Source organism: Haemorhous mexicanus, chromosome 6, assembly GCF_027477595.1.
Source record: "Haemorhous mexicanus isolate bHaeMex1 chromosome 6, bHaeMex1.pri, whole genome shotgun sequence".
NCBI lineage: Eukaryota > Metazoa > Chordata > Aves > Passeriformes > Fringillidae > Haemorhous > Haemorhous mexicanus.
In genome coordinates this window covers 13,716,444-13,737,712 of record NC_082346.1, presented here as the reverse complement: position 1 = coordinate 13,737,712, position 21,269 = coordinate 13,716,444, and the positions used below count along the sequence as shown (strand labels likewise).

At 43.1% G+C, this 21,269-nt stretch overlaps 1 protein-coding gene across 3 annotated transcripts in view; it reads right to left on the bottom strand.

The window, feature by feature from the left end:
• The window catches only part of DENND5A (DENN domain containing 5A), a 62,425-nt gene extending 46,633 nt beyond the window's left edge, over positions 1-15,792 (bottom strand). For all 3 annotated transcript variants that reach the window (XM_059848870.1, XM_059848868.1, XM_059848869.1), the window contains exon 1: positions 15,634-15,792. In XM_059848870.1, the coding sequence (XP_059704853.1) occupies positions 15,634-15,742 (109 nt within the window). In that variant the 5' untranslated portion in view covers positions 15,743-15,792. The remainder of the gene's footprint in view (positions 1-15,633) is intronic.
• Positions 15,793-21,269: the final 5,477 nt, after the last annotated feature.

Genomic DNA, 21,269 nt, shown 5'->3' with positions numbered 1-21,269 from the left:
TAACTCAAGGTTTCGAGATCTGTCTCTGTGTGAATTACAGAGTGACAGAATTAAAAGGATATTCTGAGTTGGAAGGGACCCACAAGGACCATTGAGTCCAACTCAAATACATACAGGGAACAAGCCACAACCTTCATGTTATCAGCACCATGCTCTAACCAACTGAGCTAATCTTGGTTTCCTTCAGTTAGTTGATTTATTCAATAATAATTGAAATGGTTTTGATAAAGAGTGAAGAGCAATTTTAGCAAATGCAAGAGACTAACCCACCAGCAGAAATGGACAGTTGTGTTCTACAACTAAGAAAATGAAGGCATAAGAGGAGATGAACTGGCCAAAATATGATGTATCCCTTAAGTTGAGATAGAGAACAAGTCCCCCCCACACTTCACAACTATCAAAGGACTGCTATCCTCATATCACGCTTTTTACATAGTTTCTCTCCCTTAGCAGAAGTAATGGCTAGAAAGGACTTTCCTTATCCAAGTTACAGTCAAGAGGTCCTTAGAAATTATTTATCTATAAATAATTTCTTTCTTTTATACACATTCCATGCAAAAGGAAAACTTTGGGGGTTTTTAATGGAACATGGTATTGCCTGCTGAAGACTAAAGAGGTCTTTCAAACACCATATACACAATTACCCCTCAGGTGTTTGTTATATCAGAGGAAAAGCTCTACAAAAATCAAGATGCAAAATGTCCCACACACTGCAAAGTTACAACTACCTTGGACTTAAATCAGAATCAGTGATCAAACAGCTACAACTATAAGATTATTTGTCAAGAAACATCAAACAACATATGAAATCCAAAAACACCCAGCAATACTTCAGGAAGTTTCAGGCCAACATAAAACCTTCAAAACAGTAAGGACCCCACTGCATTTTGCAATGTAAACACTGTCATGAAAGCATAAAGAAATATAATTTAACCAGGCACAGTACAAATCTACAAGCACCAGTTTAGTGCAGCCCTGGCACTGCACCCAGCAGGGGAATGACAGTGAAACAGAGCATCTCAGAATTTCTTTGTCATTGGGAAAAAAACACTCCCTGTGTCATCCCACTCAAAATAGGATCAGTGAAACAACGTGGATTAAAAATCAACAAATAGAGAATAAAAAAGGGGTTAACAAAGATTAACATTTCACTAATCCAGTTCAGCCATACAAACAGCTTAATTAGCTCATGGTGATCCCCCAAAACAGGAGGGAAGCACAAAGTAAACCGCAGACACAGGGGCTGTGAAACTGGTGAGCTGAAGAAAACGTGCTAGAGCTCTAATACCTGCTAGCTCCTGAAGCCAGCCCTCCTCCTGAGGCCCAGCTTGCTACCTGCTGGCTCCTGCCATGCCAGGTAATAAATAGATTTTTCAACACCAGCCACCATCACCCAGGTCTGGTAATGCCCTTTGCTTCCTCTCCCATTTTTCACGCTTTATCAACCCTCCCCATTAAACATGATAGATCCCTGCTGTCCTGGAGATGGCTGAGCACCTGCCTGCCCAGGGCTGGTGGTGAATAATTGCTCTTTTGCTTTGCTTTACTCATTAAGTTGTTTTTATCCTGACCTGAGAGTTTTCCCACTTTTACACTTCTGATTCCCTCACCCTTCCCACAGGAAGGGAGGGAGAGGCTGTGTGGGGCTGGCTTAAACCACACCACCGTGTAATTTGAGAAGACATGCATGAAAGACTTAAGTTATTAGAGCCAGCTTGCTTATCAAAAGGGAAGTCACCAGCTAGACACAGCCTCTGAGGAAGTCTCCTTGGCTGAGGGATGTCTGAGACTGCAGGCTTGGCCTGGCTCTTCCTGGGGCTCAGACCACAGTGGGGGACGCTCAACACCAACAGGATTAAATCCCACATCAGAGGCAGGTAATTCTCCAACACCTCCCTCTCACATCTTTTCAGTAAACTGAACCTGATGGACTGAATTTTGTGCATAAAGCAAACTAGAAACCTGCTCAGGATGACCAGAGAGTTGAAACACATGACATTTATTTGGAAGATCCAGCTCAAACCAGCCCCTTTTCACAGCTGCGGGGCAGCTCACACCGCTGCTCTAACAGCCACCTAAACCTGTTTGCAATGTATGGAACCATGATGGGCTTTCAGTTCTAACTTCATTTACACCATCTGAAATTATGCTGGCCTACGTATCTGTAATTTGGACTTTGTAATTACATTACACAGCACATTAGAGCAGCTAATGCATGCACTGAAAGTATCCTACGCTGAACTAACAAGTACACCTAATTTTATCAGTCCTTTCCTGAGTCACCTAACACTGAGCATGAGCCACGTCACCACAGAGATTTGTAGGGTATGCTGGAAACCTCCCTGGCTCTCATTTTGATGCTGCTCCCCCTTCTTACCTGTGCAAGTTCTCTTGCTGCTCCAGCTGTGAGCAGTGGACAGCAGTGTCTGTGTCTTGGTTTGATGACAATTAGGACTTTCAAACTCGTGGAGTTTCCAATCTAGGCAGGACAGCATTGCTTTGGAAGTCTCTGCATCAATCTGCATGAAGCTATCCATATCAATGGATATGACTTTTTTGTAAGATTATAACAACGAAAAAAAAAGTTCCATAAACTAAAATTAAAACATTCAATTCAAAACCTGCAAATGCCATCTACCAAGCTTTCCTCAGCTTTGAGCGGGAATAAAAAGAATGAACTCTGAAGGTCTAATTTTAGCTCTTTCCTGATTTACCCAGAGAAAAATATGATTCACTGCCTTCTGTATTCCTCTTCGGGAAAAGAAAGGGGAGAAAAAAGGGTCTTCCCAATACAGTAATAAGAAAAATGGTTAGGTTACACAAGTTGCAGATTCACCTTTTTATGACCTTGCATAGAAGTAACATGTTTCCACACGAATTGCTCAGAAATTTCTAATGCAAATTTCCAAGAACACTTGTACATGATTCTAACAATTCAAATTTCCCTGCTGACTAGCTTGCTTCTTTGTAAGAATGTTTTTAACCCTGGATTTTTTTGTCTTCAATATCTCAAATTGTTCTTCTCTGTAAATCCTGCACTGCCATGAAAAGTTTTCATTTACATAATAGAACAGTGGCTTAAGTTGATCTTAATGAGAAAGGGAAAACTTGTTCAAAAAAAAGGCAAGGATACTTTGCAAATAAAGCCTTTGTTAAACTGAGTCATGGCCTTTTGAACATGCTGTCAATTTACCATTTGGCTTTAATATTTAGAAAGCGACTGCAGTGCTGCAACTCTAAAACTTATGAAAGACTAAGAACTGTATAGGAACTTCTCCCTGCATTTCAGCAAGGAAAAACATCTTTGAGCAGCTATCTCAGACGTACACCAGCTCAATTTTCCCTCTATGACAATAGAGGGCAAGTCAGAAGAGGTTACCCTAGTTACCAGAAAAAGTGCCCCAAAAACAAACTAAATGGTGGTGGCAAGACTGATTTTAAGGCATCATTAATACTGCCACCTTTGGTTGTTCACTGAGTCCACTCATCTGCTCAAAATAATTACAGAACAAAGATCCAGAAAGCTTGACTGGTTCTGATTAAGTGGTTTGCTGCTTCCACCCAGCCAGGCAGCTTCTTTCTTTAAATTCCTGTGATATAGCCTGCTATTAATTCAATTCATTCTGTCTCAGTGTATATTTATTGTATATGTGACATCTTCAAATAAAAAATTCTTAGACAGTATGCAATTAAAACATTAACTTTATATTTTCCACATAAAGACACTTACTGGAATCTTTTAGCACACAGAGACTCTATCAATTTCTGCTGTCACTAAAATGAATGTCTTGAACTAAATATAAAACAGCTTCAACATGAAACAGTCATATTGCTGTAATTAACAAATGAATAAGAACAATGAGAATTTGTACCAGCAACAGAAATTATGAGCCATACACTTAGGGCAGCTTTCCTGTACTACTCAGCACAGAGAATTCAGAGCAAATGGATTTAGAGAAGACCTACAGACCCTAAAGCCACACCCTCAAGCTCTGCAATTTCTGCAGCACAGCTCAAAGAATCTGGTAATGGTGGGAACCCTCCCAGCTCCTGCAGGGTGGGGGACTGGAGACCCAGCTGACCATGACAGACAAAGAGCAGAGGTTTTCACAACTGAGGGCTGCAAGGCAAAAGTCAGACAACAAGGGGATTTGAACAGCACCTGAACTACAAACGCCATTCATGGAACAGCCTAATTCTACCCTGCTTCAAATTAAAAAATGCTATAAAGTACAAAGCCATACTTCAGTGAAAAGGCCATCATAGATTATTTTCAAAATGTCCTTCCTCTTTCTTGGGTTTTGGGTGAGAACTTTTTAAGAGCAAAACCATACCTGTCAAAGCACCTAATGAAAAGAAAAAAAAGGTTTCCAAAGATACAATTTGCCTTAGTTCCAAAGATAAAAGTAACACTTAGAATGAAGCTAATCCAAAACCAGCATAAACAGCAATAGGATTCCCATTTCAGCCAGCAAACACCCTCAGTACACAAAATAAGGCTACAGATACTACTGCAAATAATTATGTTTACCAAACATAAAATTACTTCAGCTCTAAAATTCATGGTCCAAGTCTAAATAAAAATAGTTGACTGGCAAAACAGAGTGCACACACTTCTGGAGCCCACAATCTAGAAAAGATGAAAGTATGGAGTAAATAAAGGCAATCTGGGGAGAGGGAGGCACTGGGGGAAAGAGATGGTACATACACTGAGAGATGTGAGGACTTCTTGGTTACTCAGACTGACACATGACCAGCATCTGGCCTGGCTACACTGTGAAAGCAAATACAGGTGCTTCAGATGCATGAAGGGGTGCAAAGACAGTCAAGCCAAGAATCAGTCTCTTAAAATTAAAGGCAAAAGAGTTTGGTTAAAAATAAGACTTGCCCTATTTTAACTTGCCAACAAAAATGGTGAAATATTCTATTTTCAAGTCTTAAGAGAAAACTGGGATAATCAAACAAGTAATTAAATTATATGGCCTGAACCATAATGCCATAATAGATGTGAAATGAAATGGAAATCTGCTGATTCAATCTAACCTTTGAAAATCATACAAGAAACAAAACAAAACAAAACAAAAAAAAAAAAAAAACTAGGCCAACCTTCTGAAGAACACCACCATTCTGATTTTTCAGGACACCCTCTTATAATACTAAAGAAAAATCCTTTCAATACATACACAGAGAGCTATTAATACAGTAAGAATTAGCCAAGTTTTACTTTTAAAACAGAAAAATTCTCTGATTCCTTCTTTAACAAATATTAAACCATATGTAACTAGAGAAAAAAGAGCACCTCTCTAAAATGCAGGAAATAAACATTCAAAGTCTGGCAAACTAAGGTAAGAAATTCATTATACAAGAATTCTTGGAATAAAAACCATGATTCAAGAAAAGCTGCAGCTGCCAAGTCTGTAAGCAAAGAGCCACTCCATCAATAGACAAACGCTTTCAGATTATGATTTGCTTCCTTCCTTCCAGTTCCTCCTCCTTAAACAGAGCTGCACGTATTTCTCATTAGAGAGGACTCCCTTCTCCAGCAATCCTCTTGCTCAGATACACACAAAGAAGAATTCTTCCCTTTTATCCTGAAACACATAAACCCTCTGTCCCACACTCCCTATCCCCCTGCCCCCATTGGCAAGACCACCTGGCAAAGCACAAGCTGAATTAGACCACTTAATTTGGTACTGGAGTTGGGACTTGAACACTTTTTAAAGCAGGTTAAATTATCCATGAGAAAAACCTTCAGGGTCACTTTCATTTCACTGCAGAACTGAAGCAACCAGAATCAGGTGTTTCAGCCACTGTCTGTAGCAGCCTCCACCCCACTGGATTTGTAACACATCTAACACAGCTGGAACTTCCTCTAGAACCTTCATTACAAAAGTTACTGTTCCACTTTCCCTCTCAGAAAACCTTGATGGTAAAGCAACTTCGCTGCCTGCCTTTCTAAAACAAAGGTGCAAGGATGAGCTACAAACACACAGGTATAGGTGTCAAGGGCAGGTGAAATGCATGTGGATGGAGTGCCATCCTTCCTCTGGGAAAGGTGAAGGACTTGCTTTAGAGGGAGTAGGGAAAAGACAAAGAACATAACCAGTCATAAAAGGCTCTGATTTTTTTCCTGTTTGTCATCTAGGGAACCCATAGTTGCTTGTAACAATCCCTTATCCCAATCCAAGGAGAACATACTCCTTTGAACATTCAACTGACAGTAAAATTCCTCCTACTGCAGACTTTAAAAAAGTCAGAGACAAAAAAAGAGAGTTAACCCTAATCTGTTGACTGTTAAAGGTCCTGTTGTCTTCCCATTTTCTTTTGCTTTCTGAAAGTCAGGAAAAGCAATGTTTCAAAAATCACAACACAAACTCACTGTGAAATGAAATAAATAAAAAAAGAGGTCATTTTGCTAACTGGAAATTCAGTGTAAACTCTGCCTGATACAAATAATCGTTTATTCCTTTGATAGGTAAATTCTTCCAAGCCCTTCATGGCAAATGAAAATCTAGGAGTTAATAGATACCCATTCATCATTTAAGTCCCAGCATTCATCTAGTTGATAACAAAACATGTTGCCATACACACCCGGGAATCGTTTCAAATGCTGCAACAATGAATTTAAAGCACCACAGAAAAACAGCTGAGGTCATCTGCATTCTGTGACTGTAAGGTCAGGAAACCAAAAGCTTTTGTTTTTATTGTTCTGCTCCTGCTGCAAGGAAGGCGGGAAGAGGTGGGACAAGGAAGTGGCAGGACAGGGTAGTGGCAGAAGAAACCAACAAGAATCTAAAGCAGCTTTTAAAATAGTCCTCAGCTTGCATCGTTAAAAACATCCTAAAGATTTTTTTTCCCTATAGGTTTTCTTCTTGTACTCTTTTGTATGTAATACAGGAAGGCAGATGGACAATATAAAATAAAATGTATTTTAATCAAGACTGTTAAGCAGAAATTTTCAAAAACCAGAATTGTTTTACTAAACCACTTTTCTGTTCTAGCCCAAGCAAAAAGACTTACAGAAAGATATTTAGGTCTGTTTCCAACTAAACAACAGAGGCAGGCCTCAGAATTTCAATGAAAGGCGTGTTCACAGCCACAGGGGTCAGGAGGGACACACTATTTCCATTACACAATAGATGAGCAATATGTGCAACAGAAGACACTAAGAAAGAGAAAGGGTGGCTTACCTTCAGAATAGAACCAAATTCTTTCACATGCACTAAAAATATGTAACAGAAGTGGAGACAAGCATATTTTAAGCATATTTAATATAGAAACCAGCTGTTCTCCTCATGCCCCCCTAAGACTGGCAGATCCAGAGGGACTCTTCAGGAAAGCCTGAGCACAGATCATTCCAAACAACTCTTCCCAACAACCACGGTCTCCTTTCACAGTGACACATCCCATCCACTTAAATGTTCCTACTTTTTGTGCTCCCACAGCCCTCTGGCTCTAAGGACTGATGTAAACACATCTGTGTAAAAAAATAAGGATCAAATCTTACTGAAGCACTTTTGCAGTCCCTCAACCAAGTATTTCCAGGATATCACTGAGGTTTTGCATTGAAAAGGAAAAACGTATTTTAAAGAACACGTGAAGTCTTTCAGCAGGTTTCAAAAACATACAGAGGTCAGAAAAACATATAGAGGTCAGAAAGATCAGCTATGCAGTCCAGTGTGCTTCACTTCACTATCTAAACTTTGAGAGTAACCTGCCTTAATAAGGACTGCTCCCCTTCTGAATAAAACAAAATGTGTCCTATAAGAAATTCAGGTTGCTTGATAGGAGTGACTTCCAATCACAGAAAATTAATCAGATGTGCTGATGGTTTGGTCAATGGATATGACAAACCCCAAAGCTTATCTCTGCTCTGGCTGGATCCTTCCTTATCATCTCTCCATCCATGCCTCCTAAGCTCTCTCCCTGTTACACATAAGCCTATCAAGCTCATCTTTCTTGTCCAATTCAAAAAATTCATGTTTGGTTAAAAAAAAAAAACCAAACAACAAACTCATGTTTTCAACATGAAAATCTGTGTAGAACAAGAAGAACAAAGACCTAAAAACAGAAGTCTCAGGTCCAAGTTAACCACTCACAACTGTGTATCACCACTGTGGTCCAGGTCATAAACAAAGACCTCAGCAAGGACAGGAAAGAGAGACCACAACACCTTAAAATCTTTTGCCATAAAATCTCTGCCAAAAGAATTCTGAGAAACAACCAAGATACTGGTAAACAGAAATTTCACCAGTCTTCAGCAAAACTTTTGAAGAGTTACTTCACATTTCAATTTTAAAAGGAGCTTACTTGACATTTCCCAGAACCCACACATAAAAGAGACAGAAAGGACATGACAGCCTTATGCTGGCACCAACCTTGTTGACTTAAGGGACTTATCCTTTCCCCAATGCAACTCTAATGGCAGCTCAGTAGGACATTGCTGGGCTTGGGGGCCAAAATTAGGAAACAACAACTGGCAAGGGAGCTTGCTGAAAGCAGCAAGTTAAGGAGGAATAACAAGCAAGAAAAGCTCCTAAAAGTTTATGCTCATACTGCAAAAAATAAACTTTTCCAAACTCACCTGAAGCTATGTGAAAGAGCATCTGTTTCTGTAAAACCAACATTTTTTCAGATACTGAAATGTTGCTTTCTCTGAACAGGCTCCTTTTGCCTGCCATGTTATTTGTCTCTAGATCACTTAGCCACGAAATGAGATAAAGTTTCTTTCTCAAAATGCTTTAGTATCCATATGTAAACGACTCAGTTCAGATGTACACATTGTACCTGACTGTGGCTGATAAAAAAAACCCCAAAAACAATAAAAAAAGCCCTCTATATTCTACACTTCTACAGCAAAATTGGAAACCAATGGGCTCCTGCCCATCAAACCATAAGTGGAGTAGCATTTTCCTGGAAAGACTAAGAAACATGCCTTGAGCAGAAACACTCCAAGTAAATTCTACATCATTCATCAGTTTGTGCTGGAATGCTTGATAATTTCTCTCTGCAATAATGTTTTAAGCCTCACAGGGACAGCATTCCAGTTTGCTGCAAACTTGACTGCCAACCACAAATCTGAAATGGTTGTCAAGAAATTGAGAAAGTAATTACTGCACAGTGTGCATCAGTAAGTAATTGCTTCTGACACTGTCACTTCATGGGCATCATTTCTGCTACATGAGCCCTGCAGGTTAGTGGGAATTCAAAAGATAACTATGAGAATTCATTACCAAAAACACTCAACTAGGACTTCCCTAAGTCAAAAAGGTGGATGAAAAACAGTTGTGGCGTTTTGTAACCTCAGAATCAATAATTTGTAGAATTGGGAAAAAAGTTATTATTTGCTAAATGGCAGTGTTTCCCATCCAATTCACTCAAGAGCTCTTTGTGTAGCCTCTCTATTGCAAAATAAACTGCAAAAATCCCCAAATACAACAGGAAAAAACAAACTAGCAACGAAAATCCCCTAATGGACAGAAAGCCAAATGAACCCATGTTTGTATGCCCTGCCTTAGTAAGTTGAAATTCCTCTGGCTTTTTTAAAATTCCTATGGCTTTTTTAAAAGCCATAGGAATTAAGACTTTTAAAAGACTTAAAAAACAGAGTTGTAAACTTTAGTTCTTTAGACACTGTTTTAGCACCTTGAATTTATTCTCAAATCAAGAACTTGTAACCTTTCTCCTCCCCCACCCATTGCCAAAGAGCCTTCCAAGTAAGCCAAATTTATAACTGAATGCAGAAAGGTGGAAGACTGAAGAGTTTTGAGGGTTTTGAGGGGATTATTCCATAAAGGACCCAGCTTAATTGACCTAAAATCCAAATATGATAGCTACAAGATTGGCATTACAGAAACATCACCAACAGACTGTGGCTTCAAATGCAGCTCAGCAGAGTACAGCTGCTTCCCCCTTACATCAGCTCTGCCATTCTTTATTCCACATATCAGCTACCCTAGCACGTCTGCCTCAGTTCCCAAAGAGACAAAAGACCTTTTTGGCACTCAAACATGGCAAACAGCTCCAGCTTCTTGGGAAAAGATAGAGGGGGTAGGGAAGAGTGAAATAAGTATTATCTGGATTAAAACATTTCACATGTGCCCATGTAAGTCCAGCCAAAAGCTGTTGCTATCTGCTGCCCGTCCACAGTGACCTGAGTGACACCAGGTGTGCTGTGAGCCTTGGGGCCACTGCAGGGGCCTCCCACAGGGTGAACACCTTGTCAGCAATCCCAGAGAAGCAAAGGAACTGCAAACCTCCCCTTCAGCCTCAGAATGAATCCCCAAGGGAAGAGGCAACGGTGGGAACTGTGGGAAGCTTGCATGGATACCATCCACATGCACAAAGAGAGGAAGAGGAGGGGAAAAAAAATCAACCAAAAACAAAACCCCACAATCACAGAACAATTCAGCCTTTGGTAAAACCAAGCAATAGTTCCCACCAATGGAATTCACTTCTGCAGCAAGTGTTGGTGCTACCACCACAGCACAGGCAGAGCAATCTACCCCATGATATTTACTCAAGGAAAAAGCAGTATTGCAGAAGGGCTCCAGTGCAAAAACCATAGCTGGCTCCAACCCCAAATGCCTTAATTCTGAGATTAAAATTCCTAACAGAACAAACTACAAAACAGTCAAATGTCAATCAGAAAATTATATTGGCTGATTTAAACTAAGTCTGCATTTCTTCTTCCTCCTCTTTCCCTTTAGCCACCCCTTACAAATACCTTTGCAGCAAAATAAAAGCCTGGAAGTATTTAAGTGTGTTTAACTTGGAAATGAACCCAGGTGCTGATAAGAGCCTTACTTTATGGACTACCAGAATGGAACTACTACACTAATTCCACTAAGCAATTTATTGGCTTACATATGTGGCCAATGCCTTCATGTCTTCACACACTTTTCTTTTTTTTTAAGTTTACATCAATACAGAATTCCATTAAAACAACCCCTAACAATGCACAAAGATAAGCTGTCATTTTAAATTTGAGGCCAACAAAACAGAAAAATAATGACACTTCAATTATAGAGAGAGAAATTAGGTGAGACAACATTTCTGTTTTCCTGGTGAGGAGAAACACTTTCTCTGAGACTGTCAGAATAATTTTGAGTGGAGCTAGGTGAATACTATACACCAGGTATCATCATCTTTTCACAAACCAGGAGTAATCAAGTGGCAATCTGTAGCAACACGGAGATGCCTCACTCATAACCAGTCACGTTATGCTACTGAATCTACATGCAGAGATCTTGCTTCAACACCATTAAAAAGAAAATGCAAAAGAAAGGGTATGACAGAGGAAGAACCATTAAAATTGTATCTGATCATCATATAAGAGAGTGAAAGCAGACCTAATATGAACTCTGAAAAGGCTCATGAAGGGTCTTTACAGGAGAGATTCTTCCTGGACAAATGAGCTTCACCTACCACTATTTTCATTCTCCTGAAAGGATGAAGCTCATGATCAGGTAGAAAAACTCAAAGCACCATGATAAGGACTTGAGCAAAGGAACACAAGTCCACCTACTGAATAAAGTAATTTTTGGACCAAAACTGGGAAGAAAGGCAGGAAGAAAATACAGGTGGCAGAGTAGTCATTGGTTTTACTCTTCTTTTTTTTAAAAAAAACCAATCTTATTATTAAATCACCAATCTTTTCTTCAAAGATCATAGGCCGTTTTTTTTTACTTTACAATATTTCTCCTTTGTAACACTGCTATTTCTGAAATAACTATTATCATCCTTATGATATGACATTCAAGACTACCAAGGTATGTTCAACAGATGATTTTAATTAGAACATGGGTTCCAGATACATAGATCTGAGTTCTGTATTTTGTAAAAGCAACCCCAAGACCACAATTTCACACAAATATAAGGCAATGGCAAGTTAATGTTTTGCTTTGCCACTCCATAATAAACAAACTCTGTTGACAAGTGATTGCTAAAAACAACACATTACAGAAGAGGAAAAGAAAACAAAATCCTACTGTTCCATGTTCTTTTCCACTAAAATCCCAACAGTTCCATTTAGTGCAAGGTTTCCCACCATCATTCAGACCACATCTGACTAACTCAACAGACAAAAGACTTCAGCTGAAAGATGAGCCTCAACTCCATTCTCATTACCTTTCCAGGGCACAGTCATACAAACCGAATGAAGAAATCCTATCACAATGTTGCAACATTGCAATATGTTGTATTACATACAGTAGATTTTTGGTGATGTATTTCATCATTTCCAGATGACCAAGGGCCAGCAATGTGCCCTTGCTCCAAAGAAGGCCAATGGTACCTGGGGTGCATAAAAAACATTGAGCCAAAACATTGCCAGCAGGCTGAGGGAGGTGATCCTGCCCTGGAGGGGCCACAGCTGGAGTGCTGTGCCCAGTTCTGTGCCCCTTAGCACAGGGCAGACACGGACATGGTGCACAGAGCGCAGCAAGGGGCCACAAACATGAATAAGGGACAGGAGCAAAGGCTGACAGAGCTGGGACTGTTTAGCCTGCAGAACAGAAAAGCTCAGGGCACAATGTTAGCAATGTATATAAATATCTAACAGAGAGTGCAAAGGTGCCAGGGCCAGAGGTAATGGGCACAAACCACAATGCAAGAGGTTCCATCAGGACACAGCTTTTCACTGTAAGGTAACTGAGCCCTGGCATAGGATGTGGGATGTTGTGGAGTCTCTACTTCTGTTGATACCCAAAATCACCTGGACATTGTCCTGGGCAACTGGCCCGAGACCTGACAAGTGCCAAAGGTCCCTTCCAACCTCAACCCTTCTGTGGTTTGCTCTGTGAAGGAAATTCACCTGTGACAGACCTCAGCAGTGTAATGAAGAATTTCTGTGGTCACTTCTGGTGTATCAACACCACCTGGAAACACGGAAACACACCGCAGCTCCCCTCTCACCCAGCTTAGCAGCTGACACTGGAGCTTAAGCTTCATCCAGTGATGGGGGCTTTGTTTTGTTTTACTATCACCTAGCAGATATTTTCCGTGTCCTTTAAGAGGTCACCCAGTGGGAACACAATCAGCAAAATAAGAAAGGGTGCCCAGAATTGAATTCAGGGATAAAAAGCCCCAGCAATAGAGAATCTTTAACCCGTGCTAACTACAAGTCCTAAATACAGGATTTCTCATTGCATTAAAAGAAAATAAACATATATACATATTCTAAGCCTCTTCCACCAGCCAGCCAACTTTTTCAGGAAAAAGCATTACAGCTGTGCTATTCAGTAAGCTTCCGACATACAAAGGGAAAACGCCATCAGAGGTGTCTCTTCAAACAAAGTAACTCGAGCAAGCACCAGTCCCTGAGCTTACGGCTCATTTCCAAGCCTGCAGCGAACGCTGTAGCACCCATATTAAGGCCGAACACCTGAACTGCTCCCTCCGTGAGCCTGCCGAGAACAAAGTGTGCGGGCAGCATCCCGGAGGCGGCGCTGCCTGCGGGGAGGGGAGCAGGGATGGACGGACGGACGGACGGATGGAGGGATGGATGGATGACATCATGCGGTGCCGCTCCGGAGCCCTGGCGCAGGAGAGCCCCGCAGGGACCCGCCGTGCCCGGCCCCGGCGGCTGCGGGAGCGCCCGGCCCCGGCCCAACAATGGGCACTTATGGAGCCAATTGTCTCAACAGGACCAGGATTCAGAAGCTGTTTTGCAGCGCAGAAATCAGAGGGAGGGGGGGCAAAAAACCAGCGCACAATGACCCTTTCATTCAAACAAGAAAGGCTCCCACGAAGTACAAAGTGTTTCCAAGCCTTATCCGAAAGCCACTGAAATAACAGAGGCCTCTCCATTTTTATCAGTGGACACTGGAGGAGGCTATAGCCCAAGACACAGTTTGAAAGCGTTATCAGTCACACTATCATGCATTATTAATAACACAACAAACTCAAGAAAACACACCCGAATTCCTAGCCCTTATGCTGTGATATTATCGGAAATTTCTCCCCACCTTCTTTTAAAATCTTTCCTCAAATCACGTAAAAATCTGTCTCCCCCATAAACACAAAAACCTCTTCTCCCCCCAGCCCCACACCTCGTCACAGGTAACACCATGGTGGAACAGCAGAGACCAGGATACATCACACACTACAGTTCTACATACTACAGGTGCAGTCCTTGACCAGGAAAGCAAATACAGAAAGAACAGCATGCTCCAGCTTTCAGACCCACACACTCTGACAGGCTGTTTTTAAAAAGGCACTTATATCTTCCAGTTTACTATTAGATAGCTAGCCCAAAGTAATGCACTGTTGGTTTTAAATTGAATTATGTGCGGAGAATTATTCATGTGCCTATCAAGAACAGGGAGCATTACTGAGTGTGCCTCGCACCACATTACACAAATAGATTTACAGTAAATTACTCACAAAATTAACATCTTTCTAATTGTTTTTGATCTATAAACTTCGCTCATTCTCCATTTAATTAAAAGAAACCCTCACATATCTCTCAATGAAATTACATTGCATTTTGTTCTCTTAGATTTCTTGAATCAAACTGATACCGTAATTTGCAGTGCCATTGCAGAGCAGACTGCTATGCTGTACTCACTCCTCAAGCCTCAAACTGCAGCCCAGAGTCACTTCAACATGAATTCTCTTAGGGTAAGGTACTGCTCAGCATGAGGGACAGATGAGAAATTTTGTTTGGAGTCATTAAACAAAAAAAAAAAAAAAGAGTTTCTGTAATAGCCAAAGTTTAGAAGAGCTCACTCAATGCAAGAATGAATTCCACTCTACCAGGAACAAGCATTTATTTAGTGAGGGACAGCTTAAATGCATCAACATAAAAAAACCATGACACCTTATAAGAGAAAACTAATAAAAAAAAACAAGGCTGGGGGTGAGAGAATGTACTACCGGTCAGGTCCAGAGCCCAGATACACAAAATCGGTGCTGATGTTAGGTCAGGTTTTCACCACCACATTCCTCCACCTTTCTTGAACTGTTAGAGATGCTAAGCCACACTCCGATTTAACTGAGGCCAGTACAATGAGACTGAAGCTGAAGAGAGATGCTGCTAAAACACAGAAGTGATCTTTAACCTTAAAAACACTGCTTTGACACAGTGGTGTGGTCTAGATTGATATGGTTTAGTTGCGGTGTGAACATTCTCACCTAACAGCACAGTAATCACTTCCTAATCCGATTTCTTTTCGGATACTTCTGCAAGAGAATTCTTATCCCGGGCTACGAAAAAAGGTAACACTGAACCCGCAAAAGGTTTTCGCTTTCTCTCCCAAATCCGATTATTTCAGAATGCCCGTGAGTCTCAGACGCCTGGCTAGAGTTGATACACGCACCCGGCTCCGGAGGGAGCGCAGGACATCGCCGCTGAGCTCAGACCTCCAGAAGCGACGGCAGCGCTCAGGGCGCGCTCTGCCCAGCCCGTCCCACGGCGCTGCCCGGCCGGCTTTCGGGGAGTTCTCTCACTTGAACCGAGCCCGCTCCGTGCCCGGCCGGGCGCTCCCGCCTGCCCGGGGAGCCGCAGCGCCCGGGCTCCCGGCGGGGCACGGGCTCCCACGGCCCGGGGCCGCGGAGCGGGGAGGTAGCGGTGCGGGGAGGCAGCGCGGCCGGACCCCGCCGTCCCCGCGCCCAGCGCCGCCGGCCACTCACCGGAGAGCTCGTCCGGCTCCAGCCCCGTCTCGGTGTCCAGCCCGCAGATGACGAAGTAGTCGGCGAAGCGGCCGGGTGCCGAGGAGGAGCCGCCGCCGCCGCCGCTCATGCTGCAGGGCGAGGGGCGCGCGGGGCTCAGCGGGAGCGGGGCCGGGCGGCGCCGGCGGCGGGGCCGGGATCTCCGGCTGCGCCCGCCGCCTCCATGGCGGCGCGGGGCGGGCGGCGCCGCGCGGCATTCTGGGAACGGCCCCCGCCGCTCCCGGGGGGGGCGGCCCGGCCGCGCGCCGCAACGCCGCGCCTGCGCCCTGCGCGCGGGGGTGACGTCATGCTGCTGCTGGCAGTGCCGCTCGCGCCGGAGCTGCCTGAGGGGGCGGCAATGGCGGGTGGTCACGGCCGTGCCCCGGGGGAACCGCCGGAAGGGCTGTGCTCCCTCCGCAGGCACAGGATCAGGGCATGGGGCAGGCTGGAAGGGACCACAGCCGGTCGTCTGGTCCGAACTGCCTGCTCAAGCAGCGTCAGATGGCACAGGAGTCTGTTCTGACCGTTCTTGAGAATCTAGGGTGAGGGAGACCGGCATGCTCTGTGGCAGCCCGTTCAGTGCTCGGTCACTGCGCAGTAAAGAGGTTCTTCCTCACATTCAGGTGGAACTTCTGTTGCTTCCCGTTGCCTCTTGTCACTTTGCTTGGCACCACCGAGCATACCCTGATCCATCTTCTGTCACCTCCACTTTAGATACTTTCGCACATTGATGAGGTCCCTTCCCAGTCCTTTCTTCTCGAGGCTGAAAAGAATCACAGAATCAATTAGGTTGGAAAACGCCTGTGAGGTCGAGTCCAACCTGTTGTGTCCAGGCCCAGTTCGCTCAGCTTCTCCTCAGAGGAGACATGCTCCAGCCTCTTGATCAGTTCTGCAGCCTCTGCTGTGCCCACTGCAGGTGCTCCTGTCTCTGGTCCTGAGGAGCCCAGAGCTGGACACTGTCAGAGCCAGGAGGGCGCTGCCAGGGCTGCTCGCCCAGCACACGGATCTGTGGTGGTGCTGCTCTGGAAGCACCTCTGGCCTCCTGTCCTCCTGTCACCTCCACGTCCCTGTCCCCGCAGCCCCGGCGGCTGGCCTGACTGCACAGCTTTGACAAGCAGCTGCCTGTGCAGGGAAATGTTCTAGGGATTGGTTGGCTCTAAGGTTGTTTTCTTTTTCCTATTTGGATTAACATCACACGCATCTCTGTTAACAGCTGGGCTTGCCCTGAGTGAAATCCACTCTCCCCTCTGGCTCAGGGTGGAATGGAGAACAAGCCCCAGGGAAGGATGACCAGAACAGAGCTGCACAGGGACAAGTGATAAAAACCCATGCTCTGCCTCGAGAGTGCTTTTTTCCTCTGGCTCTAGAGGCACCTGGGATGGCCATGCCAGCCTAAAATTAGGCCTATAAGCAGTTCCCCTTCCTGTCTTCTCTCAGTTCTCTATTTGTGGCATTTACATCAGAATCTCCATATCTTGTAGGGCTTAGAAGAGGAGAAATTAAAACTTTGCAGTCTTTAATGATTATTTTCCAGAACTAACCAAATAGTTAAGGTTGCATCCATAATGCTGAATTGATCAGACACCAGTCTAACTTAACACACTGCCAAGCATAGGAAACCTCACCTATTTGAGTTTCCATTGCCAAGGCAGATCAAGCTGTCTGTAGGGAGTAGAAGCAGCAGCACATGTAAGAAGACTTCACTGCTGGTTTACAACCTTTTGCAGTACAACAACTAAACTCTTAAGCCACTGTGCCCAGTGAGTTGTGGACAGCTGGACATCCTTCTGGGAACCAGGAAAAACTTAGGATAGCACTGGTGCTATCAGTGTTCACTTGATTAAGACTGTATGGCCAGAGAATGGGTTATTGCTTAGGTTTGACTGAGAGGTCAGTTTTAAAGCACTATTTAACTTGAGAGAAAGATTTCAATAGAGATGGCAGGCTAGTAGCAATATCAGAGCGAAGGGCTCAAGTTTACTCTACAAAAAGCACAGTTGGATTGTGTTGAGTCTGCCTGGTGGTGTGTGGAAGGCACAACAGAGAACAGAAATAGCTAAATCTGGTTGCTCTTACTCTCCTATGTTCTCTAGCCATTTTTTGCACTTTTGTCTTCTCAATCTGCTTTCAGTGTGGCATAGGACAATGTATTCAACACGTGGTGAACCTCTTTTAAGCAAGCCTGAACTGACAAAAGCCATAGCCTGAGGGTCTCTTCTGCCACTTGCAGGAAATTCTGGGGAAACAGCACAGATAGTGGCAGGGGATTTTTGTCAAATAAAGAGTAAAAAGGGCAAATAAAAAGTTGTTCTTGCACCTCAACTGTTCCAGAAATAACCATGAATTTTGTAAATAATCAGTAAATAAAGTTGGATGGGCCACTAAGTAAACAGAGGTTTACCAGAGATACTGTTGAGCTGCAGTATTTAAATGCACACATGCTTTGCTATGCAACAGGGTAAGGAACAGGAAAAAAAAAAATTTTAAAGGAGAGTCTTAGTCTTCTTCTTCTCTTCTAAGAGTCTTTCTTAGTCTAAGGACTAAGAAACTCAGATTTGCTTTGAATTGCTACAAGAAAGGGACAAGATGAGTGCAACTGTTTGAACCAGAACCAACAAAATGTTAACCCAGATTTTTGCTGTGGAAAGCTCTTTCCTATTTTGTCAGATAAATTCTCTGCGCTCCCAGACAACTTCCAGGGTAGTCCCTCTCAAATGTGTGCTTCCAGCAGATGTACCTGAAAAGTTAGAGCTTTTTCCTCCCATTTTGTCAGTGATTCTTTTTTCCATTGTATCTTTTTCCTCCCCAGTTATTTAATTTCGGAAATACTTTTGCCTAGTCACCACAAAGAACATCTGTGACATCTACTTCAAAGGCCAGTAGCTTTAATCTGTCAGTCATCCTGACCAATGTTCCCATCACAGGAAACACCCAAAATATGGCAATTCTGTCGGGAAACTTTGCAAATGGCTTAGATGTCCTTGAGTAAAACAACAACACTCTATACACCATTATGAATTCCTGAAAGTATTCTTTATGATATTGAGAAAATCTGTGGAATTGTCAATTCTCTGGAAACTAGGACTCTTTATACAGGGAATCATAAAGACATATTAGTAAATAGGAAGAGATTTAAAAGATTCATTGTCTTTGGCAAGACCATCAATGTTGATTCAGCTGATGTTTTCTATGGCAAAGACTTGTATTTTCAAGCTCAAACCTTTAAAATAGTCTTTGAAATAGTGAAGAACAGAACGTGATACTAAGATATCTTGAGTATTCTTCATACTACCTAATTCAGATTTACTTTGCCAGCAATCCCAGTCATGATTTTTGGAAGAGTTTATTTACTAAGCAATAGGAAAACACAACAGCAAATTACAGTTCTATTCACCATTGCTCAGAGAATTGAAGAAGTCTGAAATGGGATATTTCTCTTTTTTCTGGGCAGCTATTTCCCAAGATGAGCTAAGCTTCAAAAAGTAGCAGAGCTCAAAGCACAAACAGATTGCTCCAGTTGTCAGGGTGCTGATTGTATGCGGTGTCTTCTAATGACTCTGATTAAGATATTTACCTTGGATTCTTTAAGAAAACAAAAATCCAATCAGTGACTCTTATAATTAAAGAATCCTTTCCAGTCTGCAAAACCAGACACTTGAATCTGGCTGCAACTTATTGACCATGTATTTGGTGTGACATCTACATGACAGACTTGTGGAATAGAGCCTGCACAGCAGATCACCTGAGACACAGATCCTCACACATCAGGGCCCAGCTCAGAGCAGAACTGGCACTTCAGGGTGTGAAACATTTCCTAAACTCCCATGCAGCACTGTCCCTCTTCTCCCCACTTCCAGGAGCCCACACTATGGACTGAAGCTCAATTTACCAACAACTACAACCTCCAGCTCCTGTTTCACAGTGCTGCTCTGCAGCATCTCATTCCCCAGTCTGTCCATACATCCAGGGTTGCTCCATACCGAGGGGCAGAATCCAGCACTTGTCTTTATTAAGCTTCATCTGGTTGGTGATTGCCCAGCCCTCGCCATGGTCTCTGCAGGGCATCTGCCCTCCAGGGAGTCTGCAGCTCCTCCCGATGTAGCACAGTCAGTATAGCAGGCTTACTTGGTGCTCCTTCCAGCCCTGTGTCCAGGTCATTCATGAAGATGTTGAAGAGAGTGTTAAGCAGTGAAGTCCCACAGCTGCACAAGAGCAGAACGAAGATGTTGAAGAGCATGGGGCCGAGGATGGAGCCCTGCAGAACCCCATCAGTGACAGGGCCCACAGGTGATGTCACCCCATTCACTACAACCCTTGATGCCTGACCCATGAGCCAGTCACTCACCTGTCACGTGATGTGCTTACCCAGCTGAGTGCTGGGCATTTTCTCCAGAGGGATATTGTGAGAGATGGTATCAAAAGCTTTACTGACTCTTCTCCATGATTTTATTGGGCATTGAAATGAGACTGACAGGCCTGTAAGTTTGCATAGTCTTCCTTCTTGCCCTTCTTACCAACTGGGACAGTATTGGCCAGCTTCCAGTAGACTGGGACCTCTCCAGATTCCCAAGATTCCGAAATCATTGAGAGAGATCTTGTGATAACACCATCCAGCTCTCTGAGTACTCTTGGATGAATCCCATCAGGCCCCATAGACTTAGAGGGATTCAGCTGAAGATGCAAATCCTGCACAAGTTCAGGGTTGACTGGGAGTTTATCTTTCTCACAGGCATGAGAAATCAGTTTAACACAGAACAAAGAGTCAAACACAGAATGATTTAGTGATCTGCTCAGAATACTCCTCCATGACATGGAATTCTTCCAAGTACAGTAAACACTGCAAATTCCAGGTTTTAGATACAACTCCTCAGGGCTAGGTTGTAAAAGAAAAATCAGAAGTTATGAGTGTAACATTAGATCTCAATTCTGAGGCCGAATTTTAAAAGCTATTTCCCACTGAAGCATTCCCAGCCCTTTTGAGGGCCTGCAAACCTCTAAAGGCTGTGAGGAGACCCCTGAAGTCCCACAGCTGCACAGGAGCAGAATCCTCTTGTTTAGAAGACCATCTAGAGAAAGGAGATTTTATGAGCTTCTCACATATAGACCAGTCACTAACTGAGCTCTCGTAATCCAGACCCACATTCTTCCTTGTGTACTATAAAGCAAGGAAATGGGAATGATCACACTAGGTGGAGCGTTTTTTACAAACTGGGAGTTATGGTATGTAAGTGAATGTATTATGCCATTATTTATATTAATTGCCAGTACTAAAAGGCTGTAACTTCTTTCAGTTTGGGTGACCTGGAGCTGTAAAGCCACCAGCTGAGAGTTATAAATGTCTGTCATTGCAAGACATCAATTGGTCATAAAATAGTCACGAGCATTTACTTCTCTTTGATGGAAATTTGAAAAAGTTGCTCTGGATCCTGCTTTCCTGTCAAAACCCTTTTCCATTTCCCTCTTAGCACTGCCATACTCAACTACAGGGTTCCCAAACTCCACACTACCACAGAAGGAAACCACACATGATGAAAATTCTCAGAAACACACAAAAATCCTTAGCTGCCTAAGATCAAAAGGTATGGTTTGACTCTGTAGAACAGCATCATTCCCTAACA